The following is a 16,222-nucleotide window of genomic DNA, read 5'->3' as shown; positions in this document are numbered from 1 at the left end:
GCAGCTGAGATGGAACTGAGCCATGATTTAAACTGAAGTTTGTTTACCTCCAAAGCCTGGGCTTCTCCAACCATGCCATGCTATCTCCATGGCAAATCTGACTTTACCTACTCAGAGGTTGCCTCTGGGGAGGAAGCAAAACTTTCCCTACCATACTTTGGTTATTTTGGGGAGAAGATAACCAAACCTACCTTGTTTACCAGAGAATTTCCAGGTGATGGTTAATCCATCGGGGTGCTTTCCTGGGACTACAAGGGGTCTTCTGTTCTGGGTGGCCTGGGTAAGGAGAGTATCCACTATCGTGCCCTCTTTGGTGATCCTGTGAGAATCATTTCTTTATTCAGTCATCACAGTGTTTATCATAGTCCCCTTCTAAAAGGGAGGCACTCCTTTGGGCTCTAGGCATGATAGGTAAAGGACCTTTTTATTCTCTCACTGCTTCATACAGACTTCTAGCACGCTCAGGGTCCTTTGCTCCATGCCTTTCTAATATCTAGCATCTCTTCTCCAGCCCAGCCCTGGCTCTAGAGCAGAGGTTTTTCAACCTTTTCATCCCATGGCACATGTAAACTAATTACTAAAATTCTGTGGCAAATAAAAAAATATATATTTCTTTTGCCAAGCTGACAAAAAAAAAAAGATATAATTTTGATTCATTCACACCGAAAGGCTGTTGTTGTGTTGCCTGTAGTCATATTTTTTTAAATATTTCTTATTGTTGAAAGTATTGCATATGTCCCACCACCCCCCCCCACCCCCGCCCCAGGCCTTCACCACCCTATTGTCTGTGTCCATGGGTTATGCATATATGCATACAAGGTCTTTGGTTGATTACCTCCTACCCATCTCCTGTCCTCCCCCCACTCCCCCCCCCCCATCACCTTCTTTAGTCATATTTTTATTTACAATCTGGGAAAAGAGTAGTCAGGTATTGCATGTTTTAAAAGTTCTTGTGGCACACTGGTTGAAAATTGCTGCTCTAGAGTGTCAAGGTGGCGTGAGCCTGAGATTTCAAGGGTTAGGGCAGTCAAGGCAAAGGAATTTAGATCTGTATCCACAAAATCAAGTAGGGCACCACAACGTGATCACATCTGTAGCAAAAGCACAGGAAATTGGAGCGATGGGCCAGGCCACAGACCAAGGTTTCTCAAACTCCATGCTCAGTCCTGCTGGAATAGTAACTTTCCTATTGAGTTAGGTCTTTCTAGGACTACTCTGTTTTGGAGTTGGAATGGCTCCCTGCCTCAGATCTTCCAACAAGCAGGAGCTGGACCCCAAGTGCATATTCTTACTGCCCTAGCACACTCGCGGGATCAATCTTTGTTGATGCTGATCAGTCAAGGGGGCTCTTGAGACAGGAAAGCACTTTAGGCTTATGGTTTCCTATCCTTATCCTGCCTTTGCCCCTTTTTCGCTACTTAAAAAGTACCTTGATCTCTCTGAGCCTTGAGTTTCTTGATCTGTTAGAATGGATAATGCACCCGACCTACAGGATACTGAATTAAATGAGCTACCTTGTGTAAGGTATTTGGCTGAGTCTAACACAGTTGAAGTTCTAAATTGTAATGTATTAATTCTCAACTGTGCCCCCCTCCCTAAACTGCATTCATGAGCTCCCCCCAGTCAGTGTCCCTGAGAAGGTTCTTCCTGGCCCTGCAGTGGGGAACTTTTCCTTCCCTGGCTAACGCCCCCTTCCCCTAATCCCAATCCATCTGATCTCTGAGTGGCTACCTCTGCTTCTGCTGTTGCATCCAGGGAGGGGCTGGAAGGAAGAGTCCCTTGTTTTGACCCCTTCCCGCTTCAGTGACAGGAGGGCTGCAGAGAGGGATTAGTGAGCTAATTAGAAATGATTGCATCTCTCAGCATTAATTAGCAGTGCTGTGGGCTTGCGGTGTGCACTTTGGAATTGAGCCCCCTGCGGGACAGCATGGCAGGCAGCCCTCTGCCTCGGGGGCCTGCCAGCCCCTCTGCACTGATTAGAAATGATGGAACAGGTTTGGGTAGGCACAGTAAGGGCTACCCTCTCAAGGTTCTGTGGGCTTTCTGACTCAAACTCTCTGTATCTTTATGACTGGGCCTCGGTCTCCTCTTCTGTAAAATGGGACCAGTGGCCATGAGAGAAATCCTTCCTGGGATGATTCTAGGTAAGACACTTAAGGGCTCTTGGCCCAGGAACAAAGTGGATTTTATCTGGTGAGTGAAAAACAGGCCACATCAGGCCCCCTGAGGGACTTTGGTTCTAACCAAGAGATGTTCTCTAAAGTTAGTTGTATAGCTTGACACCAAAAGAGCCCGTGGTCTTTGGCCTTCTAGGGAGAACCTAGCAACGTGGCGTGTCTTTGCTCATTGGACTTCTTGAATTCTGCCGGTTCGGAGGTATGGGTGGGTTGAGCTTGAGTCAGCTGTGATGAGTAGCATTTCGCTGGCCTAGCTCCAGTCTCCTCCCCAGGTGCTCTTGGCAAGTGCCAGTCCCCAAAGGAGAAGAAGGTGCTGCTGCATAATGAGGGCCAGATCAGGCACTGAACAAAGGGGCTAATGGCTGGCAGGAGGTCAGGATGTATCAGCTGCACTGGGACCCTGGGAGCTACAGTGACCGTCTGCCTGTTCTGTGCTTTGTTTTCGGTTTCTCCATGCAGCTCGGATTGGGAAAATGAAACGGAGGAAGCAAGATGAAGGGCAGGTATGTCCCCTGTGCAGCCGCCCCCTGGCAGGATCGGAGCAGGAGATGAGTAGGCATGTGGAGCATTGCCTTTCTAAGGTAGAGGGGCCATCACCACCTACCTCCCCCTCCCTTCCCTCGTTTCCCTGAGACTAGTTGCTGACTGCCTCCAGATCTATGGGCTGTTGGGGTCTTCATGTGGTCTCAGCAGCTTCTGCCTCTCTGTTTTTGCTCTCTTCCTTTGCTTTCACTTTCCCACTCCTCCCCTGGGGCACCAGTGGCAAATGATTGGGAAGAGGCCCAGGTCTTTGACCTCTAGGTTGGTTTACTTCACAGGAGCCCTGGAGCTGGGGTTGGTGTACCACAGCTGGAGGCCAGGGTTATGCCTTCCTTGCGGGCCCTGGGGGGAGACAGGGATGGCCTGCGACCCACATGATCCTGCTCTGCTCTTCACAGAGGGAAGGCTCCTGCATGGCTGAGGAGGATGCTGTGGACATCGAGCATGAGAACAGCAACCGCTTTGAGGAGTATGAGTGGTGCGGGCAGAAACGGATACGGGCCACCACTCTCCTGGAAGGTGGTTTCCGAGGTACAAGCAGCCGACACATAGGCAGTGGCACTGGTGGCCAGGCCTGGGCTGGGTATCCATCTGTTGGGAGCCAAGAGGCCAGGGCTGGTGGCCAGTCATCCGCTCCACCACATGGGAACTGCCGCTGGCAGGGCTCCTTTGTGACTGTGCTGCTGCCTGTGATGTGCATATTAAAATGGAAGTATTTGGGTGGGGAAATGGAATTGTGAGGCTGCAAGCTAGGAGTGACAAGGGGGGCTCTCGGCCTCGGGTGATACATTGAAGGTGACAGCCAAGCCACGTTAGCACCTGCATAAAATATTAAAGGGACGGTTATGCATTTATCACTCTATCCCTCTTAAGGCTGATAAATGAGAATCCAGCAACCTGATGTACACCTCCAGCACTGGGGGCCCTGAGGGCTTCCAGGCAAACACATTGGATTTTCCTCCTCCTCCTCCTCTTCAGCCCCATGTCAGAGAAATCAGTTACTGAGGAGAGAGTGAGTTATGGCAAAATTTGACCTCCTATGAGCTTCATTGGTGAATCTAATTTTAGCTCTGTTCCCATCCCTTCTACATGGGCCCCTCTGCCCTGAAGCAAGAGGGGCATAGGCCCAGCTGCTCCCTGCCTCCCTTGGGTTCTCCCCAGTTGCTGCAGAGAGGTCTGCAGGGCCCTGCCCAGCCTCAGTGCCCTCCCAGCTCCTTGGAGGGATATGGTGTGGCCCAGTGGGAGCCCCCCACTCGCACCAGATCAGAGAGCAGACTGGTGCCCAGGGTCAGTGTCCTTTTGTCAAACTCCTGCCTTGGGCAGGGGAAGAGGAAGCTATCTGCCTCCTGGCCTCCAGCTCTTCTCTCTTTCTGTGCTCAAAGCACAGCTGGCACTGCAGCTTGTGGTCATTAAGTGAGCCGGTCTGCTTCCCATCTGCCTCCAGTTCTCTGGGCATTACCCTTGAGAATACTGTGTCTGGTCCCTGGGGGATCTCATAGCAGCTGGGAAGAGGGTCTCTGTCTCTTTGGGGCCCTGCTATTGGGGCTGGTGCTGAGGCCTGGTCTTCACGGTGCTGTCCAGTGCAGACTGGCTACACGAAGGGGCTCCAAGCCCTGGTGGGTTATTATGCCTCTGGGCTTCTCACATTATCCAAGTGTTTGGGGACAAGCCAAAGTATAAATCAGGAAGGTTCATCAGACCAAACTGATGAGCTGAGGAATGTTTGTCTGTCATTTCACTCTGGTCCTGTCCTAGAGAAAGAGCAGCAAAGCCCAGGATCCCGTGAATTGTACAGGTGGCAGCCCGTGCAGGGTCTATTCCACGATGCTGCTCTGGGTTCCCTGTGTTGGCTGCTGCAGACGGTCACATCCTCCATTGCTGTGGCAAATTCTTAGTCAAGGTTTCTGGGCACAGAACGACCTGATGGCTTCTGGGCACCAGCCAGGGCTTCAGGGGGTAAAGCTGCATAGGGCTTGATGATTTGACATAGTATTTCCCCTACACTGGGATGCATTGACAGAGCAGGTATGAGGACTCCTAGGCCCTGGGCGGGTGTCAGTTTTCCCTGAGTGTTTACACTGTGAGGTTGTTCCTTTCAAGAATTCCTGAAGGGAGTTCAAAGAGGGCTTTTCTTTGAGCGATTTGGAGAGCGAGAATGAGAGTGAGACTTGAAGAGGGAACAGGGGCCAGAGGTGCCTTTATCTGCAGAGAATTGCTCCAGCTTTCCTGATAGAAGCTGCTGCTGCCTCTTAAACAGCTTAGTGCAGTCAAAAGACAGGCAGACTTGAAAGGCTGTTTTACAGTGAGATCAGCGGGGGCTACAAGGCAGCGCTGGGCGCAGTGAGCGGAGGCGGCTGAGGCTCCTCAGTGGGGCGGGGGGCTTGGGGGGGACTATCAAAGGAAGCCCTGGCTCATCCTGATGCCTCTGCCCCGAAAACCTGTCTGCAGAAGCTGGCCATCTGTCAGTCTACCCTCCCTGGCCAGGACCACTAGGCCCCAACTCTTGGGGGGCTGGGTGTGGCCCCGCCAGGCGGGCTGGTGTCAGTGCATCGCATTGATCGCCCGCCGGGCGGGCCGGGCCGCAAGCCGGGCAGCGCGTGCTTAATGTGATTGAAAGGCAGTTAAAATGGCGGTGACCTTTTCAGGAGGAATTAGATTGCCTGCCAAGACCGGTTAGAGGGAGTGATAACGCCGGCTGAAGAAGCTGCCCGGCCGACTTCAGAGAGAAGGGAGCAGAAGCAGGATGAGCAGGCAAGCAGTGAGGCCCATTTAAGCTGTGCTGTGTGTGCTGACAGAACAGAGATTGCTGTCCTTGTTAGATATGAAAGAATTGAAGAATTGCAGATAAGTTCCTGTATCTGATTGTCCTCTACCCCTCCTCCCAGACCAGGGCCCCTTCGTCATCCTCAGTAAAGCTTTCCATCAGGCCCACTGGGAGCTGGTCTGATGGAGCAAGTCGGTTACCTAGAATGTAATCAGCTATGGAGCCAGTGGGCAAGCAAGAGTTTTGGTGGAGACACCTGGCTGAGGGGAGCAGGTCTTGGAGATTGGACCTGTGGTTACTGAGGGTGTGGCCCAGATAGCTCAGACCCAGGAGTGCTGGGAATTGGTATTTTAGGACAAAATGAAGGACCAGACAGAGCAGGTAAGCACCGAGATGGGACCAGCTGGAAATACAGTAGATCTTGAAGAGACTAAGGAAATGGGTAAAGATGTCAAGAGAGCAAGTTGGAAGAAACTTCAGTGTCTAGAAAACACTCTGGCCTTCCCAGTTCTAGAAGCAGCCCTGGGCTGTTGATTGTCCTCTAAGAACCTTAAGTTTGCTAACCTGCTACTGCTGTTCCTTCCCACCCAGTTATAATTGCATGCAGGCGCACAGAGCCTGGTGCTTCACCAGCGTTCCCCTAAAAGAGCTCAGCGGTGAGGAGAAAAAGATGCTCTTCTGGGCACCATGCCAGCCCTGGGCAGAGCAAGGGGCCTCTTGGCTAGAGCAGCAGGCCACAGGGAAAACCTAATCATAACAGCCCTTGGAGCAGACCTGCTCCTACCTGCAGTCAATGAGATATATCGTGAGTGAGCCACACCTTCCCTCATTTCCTGTCTCTAGACTCTCCTGGGTTCTGGAGAAGAGATTTTTAGGTGGTAAGATTTGATCCTTTCCCCGTATTGGTTGCCAGTGAAAGTTCCGCAGTTTTGAGGAGCCTGGAGCTCATCATAATCAGAAATGGGGAAAGGGAGGGAGGAAGGGAGGAAGGAAGGAAGGAAGGAAGGAAGGAAGGAAGGAAGGAAGGAAGGAAGGAAGGAAGGAAGGAAGGAAGGAAGGAAAGAGAAAGAAAGGAAAGGAAAGGAAAGGAAGAAATGGACAGGTTAGAGAGGACATGGGAATGGTTGGTTTCAGATAAGGTGACAGTGATGTGGGGGGCACATGAGCATTAAGATAGAGGAATTTCCCAGCAGGCTGCATAGGAATTGAAGGTGCTGCACTGTGTCTTTGAACCTTGAAGGGAAATGCATTGCTAGAATCCAGCATTGAGCTCCTTTGGATCAAACAGGTGGAAGGGCGGGTACTAAGAACCAGCTGTGCAGGGCCTCTGCCCTGTCCAGATCCTGGCTGAGGAACTGCATCTTTCTTGAGTTCCTGTCTTAACTTGAGGCTGGTTCCAAGTATCCTGGGTGAGGTATCATGGAGCAGATAGGCAGGGCAGCTTAGGTACAGATTTTTTTAAGTGCTTATGGCTTGATAAAACTTCAGAGCCAGGTTATAATTCAAAGGGGTGAGAGGTATTGTGAGTCCAAGGGCACAGAAAAATAGGCCTTGCCCTAACTGCAATCTCCTTGGCGCGTTGGTTCCTAAAAGATGGGAGGCCCAGGTGCTAAAAATGTCCCCCAGCACAGCCCTTCTGCCCGGTCCAGTTAGTAACAGGTGTTGGAATCGCCAGCTGCTGAAGGCAGTCTTGGAACGGAGAGGGTTAGGGCTGCTGCCTTCTAAGTCCTTTAATTATAACTGTTGCCTGGTGGGAGGGGTTGGAGAGGTGGCAAGGAGCAGGGCACCTTCTGTCCCCTGTGACGACTAACGGGATTTAATCGCCTTTTGGAACACAATTGTTAAGCTGGGACAGAGGGAGTGCAGGCTGAAGGAGCATGTATCAATGGTTTTAAACGGCGTCTGTCTCTGTGCGTCTCCCCTGACGTGAGGCAGTGAAACGCGTTATCGAGGAGGCCCGGAAAGTGGCTAAGTGCGTTTGACACACGCCAACTCCCTGCCTCCACACTGGATAATTGCATTGTCAACTGTTCAGCGAGGTGGCAGGTGACACTGCAGGCCGATTGATTGTCCCGCATCGCAGCTCCCCAGACTGTCAGCTCCCCAATCGATGGCGTTTACACAAGACACCGTAACTGCATCTGTAACTAATTCCAGTGTAAAACTCTCCGGAAGCTGCTGCCCCTGCCCCCTCTCCCCTTTGGAGAGCACAGACCTCTGGAGGGACCCAAGACTTCCCTTCTCCCTAAGTTCTGGTTTTGCTGGGAGCAGTAGGTGAGGAAATCAATGGGTCCATTTTTGTGGGTTTCAGGTTCCAGGACATTACAGCCCCCAGTAAACAGGCGTCTCCAGTTTCTCAATCGATTATTTGATCAATTGATTAAATTAACACTGATCTTTTTTTCTTTTTTCCCCCTTCTCAATGACCCAGGAAGAAATGAGTTTATGGGAGGGTGGTCATTTTTATAAAATTTAGACTTGCCTATTGTTTCTGCACTTAACCCTCTCCTTCGCTATCGCTAAGAGTTCACTTGGCGGGAAGGTGTTTTTCGCATTGCCTGCCCTCCCAGGACTGGGACCCACTGTATTGAGCATCACTGACCACCAGGCTTAGTTTGCCTGTAGGCAGCAGCCCAGCCCTTTGTGCCACTTTAAGGTGGGGCCAGCCCTAGCCAGTTTGGCTCCATGGATAGAGTGTTGGCCTGCAGACTAAAGGGTCCCAGGTTCGATTCCGGCCAAGGGCACATGCCTGGGTTGCGGCTCGATTCTCTCTCATTCCACCCCACCCCCACCCCCCCGCCAATAGGGGACGTGCAGGAGGCAGACAATCAATGATTCTCTCTCATCATTGATGTTTCTATCTCTCTCCCTTCCTCTCTGAAATCAATAAAAAATATATATATATTTTTTTTAAATGTGGGCCAAACCATAGCAAGGGACCGCCTTAGTGACTAAAGGGTACCCTGGGTCATCTTGGAGGTCCTGGGGGCTGAGGGCTGAGTCCCTTCCCTGGATAGCAGCAGCAGCAGGAGTGGCAGCTTGCCTATTATCCCCCAAAGCTACATGGAACAGGAGCCAGAGGCTTGGAAAGGAGCTCTGTGCCATCTTGCATCTGAGTACTGGCTTGGGATGTTCCAGCAGCTGAGAACATAAAACGACTGTGGAGCCTTCCTCTCAAAGCGGGGAGGGGCGGGTAAGCTGGAGGGGGCACTGTCTGCATAAAAACGGCTTTATGGCCGTTTCTTTTTATTATGATTCTGCCAGAAGTCAGCAAGTGACATTTCATTAAGAAAATAAAGTTTAATGTGCTGGGAAGGAGGCTGGAGCAGGCTGGGGCAGCACAGGAGTGAAATTGGCAGCAGCAGCCTGTTCTGAACACCTGTGGGGGTAGGGAGAGGTTCCCAACATCTGCTTCCAGTAGGGGATGGTGTCAGGGTCAGAGTAAACTGCTCAGACCAGAGACAGAGCCCTTTTCCTGGGAAACAAGATGCGTCGTGCTCTCTGTCCTGCCTGGCTGGTCAGAGGAACAGAAGGTCGACTGGGGCTGGTAGGGAAGATTGTGTCCTGAGAGGTTTCTCCAGGCCACCAGCTAATCAGGCCTTGGCCTTCCTTCAAGCGCAGGCTCCTAGGACCTATGGGAGCAGCAAGTAGCCATTATTGCTCCGGTGTGTGGTATGGTACCTGTTGTGGGCCTGGCCAGCTCTGCTGGATGACACTGAAATCACAGTAGTGAGTCATACTGGGGCTTTCAATCTGGTGAGGGACAGTGACAATAAATATGACTTTGGAGTTGCATAGGAAAGAGCACATTTAGAAGAAATATCTGGAGAAGTCTCATCCATACTTAAGCACCTTGAGGGTAGGGATCAGATCTTGAACATCACACCTAAATGGGCCAGAAGTAGGGGTTCTCAATGTGAAGCCAGGCAGAGGATGAGTCCAGTAAAGGTTGAAAGAATGTTGTTGAGGTGGGAGTTCATTCAAGAAGTATTTATAGCCAAAACCGGTTTGGCTCAGTGGATAGAGCGTCGGCCTGTGGACTGAAAGGTCCCAGGTTCGATTCCGGTCAAGGGCATGTACCTTGGTTGCGGGCACATCCCCAGTAGGGGGTGTGCAGGAGGCAGCTGATCAATGTTTCTCTCTCATCGATGTTTCTAACTCTCTATCCCTTTCCCTTCCTCTCTGTAAAAAATCAATAAAATATATTTAAAAAAAAAAAAAAAGAAGAAGTATTTATAGAGCAACTACTGTGTGTAGGCACTATGACTTAATAGTAGAAGGCATGGTTGAGCATTTGTTCTGTGGACCAGGAGGGCCAAGGTTCTAGGCAGAAATAACAGGAGGTATGAAGGCATGGGGGCGAGAGAAAACATGTAGGGTTTGGGAAACTACAGTGACTGTGTTCTGCTGGAACATACATGTCCTGCTCCAGGCCTGGCGGCAATAAGACTGAAGAGGAAAGGACTTCATGCCACAGGCTGCTTTGAGTGTTGGGGTGCCCTGTTTCTCAGCTTTGCCATGGGTTCTTTGATTTCCTTTCTGCCCAATAGGCAGGGCCGGGTAGGGCCAGGCTGAGCCGAGGATGTGAGGCTGACTGCTGAGCTGTGTGTACTTGGGGGAGGGGGGTTGGCAGGGCTTGGGGGGTACATGCTGTAAGTGAACCTGATAGCTACATTCTGATTGATGGCGGAGTTTGTCTCCCAAACTGTCAGAGGGTTTATAGAGGTGCCACTCACCTACAAGGCAGGAATTGCTTGTCAGGACACCTGGCCGTGAATAGGAGACAGAGCTGTAACTTGGTGTTTTCTCAGCTTAATGGCCCTGCTGCTGCCCTGCCTGCGTTTGTTGATGCCTTGAGTATGGAGGTCAAATGAGGACTGTCAGAGGGGCTGGAACCTGGGCATGCCTAGCCTTTCTCTTTCCCTGGTGCTGCTTACCTCTGGGATGGGTGGGACCTTTGTCAGGCCAGAGACCAGACACAGAAGGGAGAAGAGTCGGGAAGAAAATGTTTTTGGAATGGGCTTGAAAGATGAAGAACATTCCAGATGGAGTGAATAGCATGAGCAGTCTTAAGAGCAGGACATGCAGAATTATGTTTAAGGTGCAGTAAGTAGTCTGTCCATATGCATAGGGCTTGTGGAGTGAAGTGAGGAAAAAAAAGATCCTAATGGGTCTGGCTGATGAGCCAGACTGGATTGTGCACGCAGTGGGGAGCCATAGTCAGTTTTGGAGCAAGGAAAAGAAGGGTCAGAACTATATGAGAAGCAGGATGAAGGAACAGACAAGAGGCTTGAGGACCCATTACGAGACTGTTACCCTGATGAGAGTGTAAGAGCCTGAGAGTGGAAAGGAAGGACAAGAAATTTCTGAGATCATCAGGCAGAATTCCGAGCTTCTTCCTCACCTCTTGAAGGATTTCCTTTCTGATTCCACTCCTAACAGATTCCATTGCTTTCTTCTCTTTCTATCCTAGAAGGGCTGCTTCGTGGCCAGTGAGAAGTGGTCTGAGACCACTAGGGGCTAGTTTATGAAACCAGTTGGAGCAGCAAGCAGTGGCTGAGAAGGATGAGTTATGCAGAGTGAAAGGGACTAAAATATCAGACCACTTCTGAGGGAAGGCAGGTGGGGAGGGAGGAGCAGCTTTGTGGCCTCTGACCTGGGCTGTCAGGAAGAGAAGTCCTGGAAGATAGGCCACATGATGAGTGAGTGGGCCTAATGTGGCTTCCGCAGCTCCCGCCCCATTGGCCAAGAGTCTGCCTGTGGCCGGACCAGTTGCATCTCGATGGGGTCAGCTGCCTGCCTGGCCCTGCCTCCGCCCAGCCTGGTTGCCTTCATGGGCTGCTTTGAGAAGCAGGTGTGCATGCCTCTCCTCTCATCTGTCCCTTCCTAATCCCTTTATAACTGCACTTGTCCAGGAATCTGGGCTGAGTGAGGTGGAGATGAATAATTAATGTCAGTCGCTTCAGACACCAAATATTTGAACAGCTGCCTGGTGTTTTTGCTGGCAAGGACCTGGCAGCCAAAATCAGGATGTTGACTGGGGTCCCGCTGTATGGCTCTGACTGGCCTTAGCCAGCCTGCTCTCCCCTCTGATGGACTTCTCTGTCTGGACCATGGGACACAAGGAATGCCAAGGTCTTGGATGGAGTGATCTTGTAAGACCAGAATTTGTTCTCTTCCTAGATCTGGACAGCAGGCTTGGGTATCTCCTGAAGACCTGAGATAGTATTTGAAGGGGCTAGTTTATGAAACCACTTGGAGCAGCAAGCAGTGGCTGAGAAGGATGAGTTATGCAGAGCGAAAGGGACTAAAATATCAGAGGCCAGAGCACCTAAGTATCTGGCTCTCTATATTTCAGGCCCACGTTTCTGCTGGGCCTTATCTGGCCCAAAAGTTGACCCCCACCTGGAGGCAACAGAAGAGACCTTGGCTTCGTTTTGTTGGCCCCCCAATCCTCACATCCTGCTTCCCACAGGCTCTGGCTTCGTCATGTGCAGCGGCAAAGAGAATCCGGACAGTGATGCTGACTTGGATGTGGATGGGGATGACACTCTGGAGTATGGGAAGCCACAGTATCCTTGGGGCACTGTGGGACAAGGTGGGGCTTGTGGGATAGGCCAAAGGGAAAGAAAAGTAGCTAACACCTCTGGCACTTACCCCCACTCCCTGGGGTCAGTGTCTCAGTTCTGGCCAGGATTCAACCCTCGAGGCCTGCTGCAAACTAGGATCTATTGTCCTTGACCACCATGCCAGATACACGGAGGCTGACGTCATCCCCTGCACAGGCGAGGAGCCTGGTGAAGCCAAGGAGAGAGAGGCACTCCGGGGTGCAGTCCTAAAGCAAGTGTGGGCACAGGCTTGGGGGTGGGTTAGAGGGGGGTGGGAAGCCCTGAGGCAGGGGTCAACCTGATACCCACCCTCAGGGTTGTCCTTGCCTGCCTTCGGGGCTCACTTTATTCTTTCTCCGTCCTTTCCTCTAGTGGCGGCCCTCCCAGCACGCGCATCACACCTGAGTTCTCTAAATGGGCCAGTGATGGTAAGTACTAACCCAGGTTAGGAGGAGTAGGGGAAAGGAGACATCCTTTGGGTAGTGGTGGGACTCAGGCCCAGCCCCTCACCGATGCTGCCCAGTCTGGCCATAGTATGAGTTGCCTCTCTATCCCAACAGAGATGCCATCTACCAGCAACGGGGAGAGCAGCAAGCAGGAGGCCATGCAGAAGACCTGCAAGAATAGTGACATCGAGAAGTGAGTGGCCAGAAGGGGAAACCTTGGGACAGCAGTTCCGTAGGAAGAGAGGGGCCACCGAGGTTCCAGGCCCTCTCTTAGTCCTGCAGCCCTGGGCACACAGCCCACAGTGGGGCCCAGCTGGTGCTAAGCATGACTCTGAATTGATCACTGGGCCACGGCCCTGGGAGCCTTGTTGGAGGGAGGAGCAGCCCGCCTGCCTGCCTGCCTGCCTGCCTGCACGCCCGCTACGGCGGCCTCCACCCGGGGAATGTGATGTATGGCCACCCAGCCCAGCCGGCACACTTGATTCATCTCCAGTTTCTGTTTCTTAATCGGGAGCTAAATTGGTTTCATTTTTCTTGTCCCGGGTGGCGCTTGCAGTGGGTTTTAGGCAGGAGCATTGGGTCTCATCACTTCTAGTTGGAATTTTTGGCCTAGGTTCCCTGGCAAGGGAAAGGGGACTCCCTTAGCACTTAACCCAGGGAGCCTGGATCCCCAGGAGCCACAAGGACTCGAAATCAGCTGGACACTGTATTGCCTTTCCAGAAACCCAAGCAAGGCCAGTCCTAGCCTCAGGAGGTGGCACTGTCCAGTTTGAGATGTCTGGAGCTGCTGCCTTTGGCCACTGCTTAACTCCGGCACCCATCCTCTCCCTCCACTGGAGGCTAGGTTGCCTGGGGTTAAAAGGCAGCCTCTTCATTCCAGGACCAGTGTTCCATCTTGCCTTCTGCCAGGAGAGTGGATTGCAGGCCGGTGCAGGGCCGGGTCGGTGGCCCAGGGTCACCTCCCATTTGTTTCCCTCCATTTTGTGTTGTCATAAATTCATTCCAGCCCGTTGTGGTTGATCAGTTTATCTCGGCCGGGGCCGCAAGTGCTGCTGGCATGATGTATGGGCCGCGGCGCAGGGCCCGGCTGCCCATGAATCACCGCAGCTGCTCTGTGTCAGCGCCGGAGCGGGCCGCACGGGTTCGGCGCAACCAGCTTGGGGAGGGGGGAGGAATGACGTATGGATGTTTATTTAATAATTCTCTCCTACTCCAGCTGAGCGGGGCGGGCGGGGCCATAAGGGGCGCCCACCCTCGTCTGAAGGGGCTGCTCATAAATCAGAAAGACAAGATCATTAATCAGGGATGGCGCCCGAAGGGGAGGTGGGGGCCAGAGCCAGTGGCCATCCATGAAGGTACTCCCCACCCAAAGCTGGGGAAATCGGGATTTCTATCCCACCTGTGTGAGCACAGGCAGGGCTGTGGAACAGGTTGGGGACTGGCTCAGTCCTTGAATCTGGGTTGGGGCCCATTAGTCCCCATGACTTTTCCTTGTACACAATATGGTTTCCCACCCTAGATCTGTTTCATAACCCAGGGAAGGAGGAAAGCAGGATGCCATGGCTTCTAGGAAATTCTCCATCCTATGCCCTGGAGGGACTCAGGAATAGCTCGAAACCAACCTGGGTTGGGGCTGGAAGCAGAGAGTAGAGGCGTGGTATATGCTGAGCAAATCCAGGATCGGTTGGACTCTGGAGTTAGATGTGGCCTTGGAGCTTTTGGAGATGGAGTGAGAAATGGCTTCATTCTCTCCTGGCACCATCCTTTTTGCCTTTCCAGTTCTAGCTCATTCTCTGGTTTGGGGTTTGAGAGTTAGTTTTCTACTTTGGGGTAAGCTGCCCCCAGCTCCATGCCTGAAGTTTCCCCTTCTCTGAAATAACCACATAGGACCTGGCAAATGCCCAGTCTGGTCCTTAGAAAGGCAGAGAGCATAGCTACCCATCCTTGTCTCACTGTCAGGAATTAATAGCAGTCCAGATAGATAGGGATGGTACATATGGCATTGGGCAAAATGCCAAGGGAGGAGCCAGCTGCACAGGTGCTTATAAGAAGAGAGGGGGTGGTTAAGGCTTCCAGAGCTGGAAAGTTGAGTGAATGCTCTCAGGGAGTCAGCCAGGGTGGGCGCCCCTTATGGCCCCGCCCGCCCCGCTCAGCTGGAGTAGGAGAGAATTATTAAATAAACATCCATACGTCATTCCTCCCCCCTCCCCAAGAGCTTCCCTGGAGAGAGGCAGGGCAGAGAGAATCATGGACCGATGGGGTGATGGCTCTAGAGCATCCCTGATAGAGGGATACAGCCATCAGGAAGTCACGTTGCTCGTACTACCCTAAGAAAGGTCAGAGACCAAAGTTTGTTGCTGTCTTAAGGCTTAGTTTCTATTCTGTCATAGCCTCTTCCAACATCCTCAACAAGTTCCCATTGCCTGTAAGATAAACTTCACTTTCTTCCAATGGTGGCATCTGAGGTCTTCCTGGATACAATCTCCTTTCCCACTATCACCTTCTGCTTACCCACGGGCAAGCCTTCCAGCCAGATGGGGCTCTTCGGCTTCTTGGCCTTTGTTCCTATGTTCCTCGATCTGGAGGCCTGTCTCCTGGGTCTAGTCAGTGTAGAATAGTGGTCAGTCACAGTTACTGGTTGACCACAGAATCAGTCTGACAGAGTTTAAATCCCATCGTCCCCATTCTGAACCCTGGGCAGGCTACTTAATGTTTCAATTCTGCTTTAGTTTCTTCCTGTATAAAATGGGAGTACTATAATCTCCTCATGGGGTTTTTGTAAGGTGCAAATAAGGTCATTTTCAATCCCTCAATACCATCCCTGGCATTTAGTAAGTGCTTAATAAATTTTAGCTCTTTTCTTTGTATTATTATTATTCCCTAAAGCCCTTCTCCAGTGCCATCTTTTCTATTCCTCCAGGAAGCATTTTTCTCCCTCTGTGAGCTCTATGTTCGGTTCACTTATTTTAGAAGGGGAGGGACGGATCACTCCCTGAGATAGTCCCACTATTCCCTGTTCAGTATTGCAGCCCAAAGAGTCTTCAAGAGGTTGTAGGGGGGACCTTCTTGTGCAGTGCTTGGACAACAGGTGAGGACTCGGAAGACACGACAAGGAGCCCTTGAGCAGGCCAGGCCTGTACCCCTGGGACCTGTATTATGTGGGACTCATCCAGTCCCCTCATCTCTCACTCTCCCTGGGGTTTGGACTGGCTCTTCATTTGGCAAATGTTTGTTCATACTCACGTGCCTAGTGTGGAGCTAATGTCCATAGTCATGTTGGTGGAGTGAGGAGCTTGCCCCCAGGGAACTGAGTCTAGCAGAGACGAAGACAGTTGTAGTTACATTGCTGTGGCGGAGTCCAGTACAGGGGCTGGAAGAGCACAGAAGAGGCAGGCACCAATGGGCTTCTGGGAAGAGGTGGGAACTAACTAGGCCTGAACCATGAGATGGAACCTAGTGAGTTAGGAGGTGGGGATGGATGCTCCAGAAGCAGAAAGTGTCAGGAAGCCAAGGGAATGAAAAGCAGTGGCATGTGTGGGGAAACTTGGTATTTTGGTGTGGGTAGAGCCTAAAGTATGTGGCAGGGCACTGACGGATGTGCCAGCTGGGGATGGACCAAGGAGGCCTTTGTAAGCTTGTGCGGAGTTTGGTAGAGCTTTATCCTGAGGGAGACGTTGAACTGTTGGA

The 16,222-nt window shown here is 51.8% G+C and overlaps 1 protein-coding gene across 3 annotated transcripts in view; it reads left to right on the top strand.

Annotated features, from left to right (window-relative positions):
• Positions 1-16,222, top strand: part of RNF220 (ring finger protein 220) — a 227,805-nt gene that overhangs the window by 209,007 nt on the left and 2,576 nt on the right. For 2 of the 3 annotated variants that reach the window (XM_028160154.2, XM_054720642.1), the window contains 6 exons: positions 2,637-2,758; positions 3,116-3,248; positions 11,957-12,053; positions 12,235-12,321; positions 12,462-12,517; positions 12,650-12,728. In XM_028160154.2, the coding sequence (XP_028015955.1) occupies positions 2,637-2,758; positions 3,116-3,248; positions 11,957-12,053; positions 12,235-12,321; positions 12,462-12,517; positions 12,650-12,728 (574 nt within the window). The remainder of the gene's footprint in view (positions 1-2,636; positions 2,759-3,115; positions 3,249-11,956; positions 12,054-12,234; positions 12,322-12,461; positions 12,518-12,649; positions 12,729-16,222) is intronic. The other variant, XM_008151217.3, reaches the window with a different exon arrangement.

Source organism: Eptesicus fuscus, chromosome 9, assembly GCF_027574615.1.
Source record: "Eptesicus fuscus isolate TK198812 chromosome 9, DD_ASM_mEF_20220401, whole genome shotgun sequence".
In the NCBI taxonomy this organism is placed as follows: Eukaryota; Metazoa; Chordata; class Mammalia; order Chiroptera; family Vespertilionidae; genus Eptesicus; species Eptesicus fuscus.
Note: the sequence above shows the minus strand (reverse complement) of the source record. Positions and strands in the feature narration are given on the sequence as shown.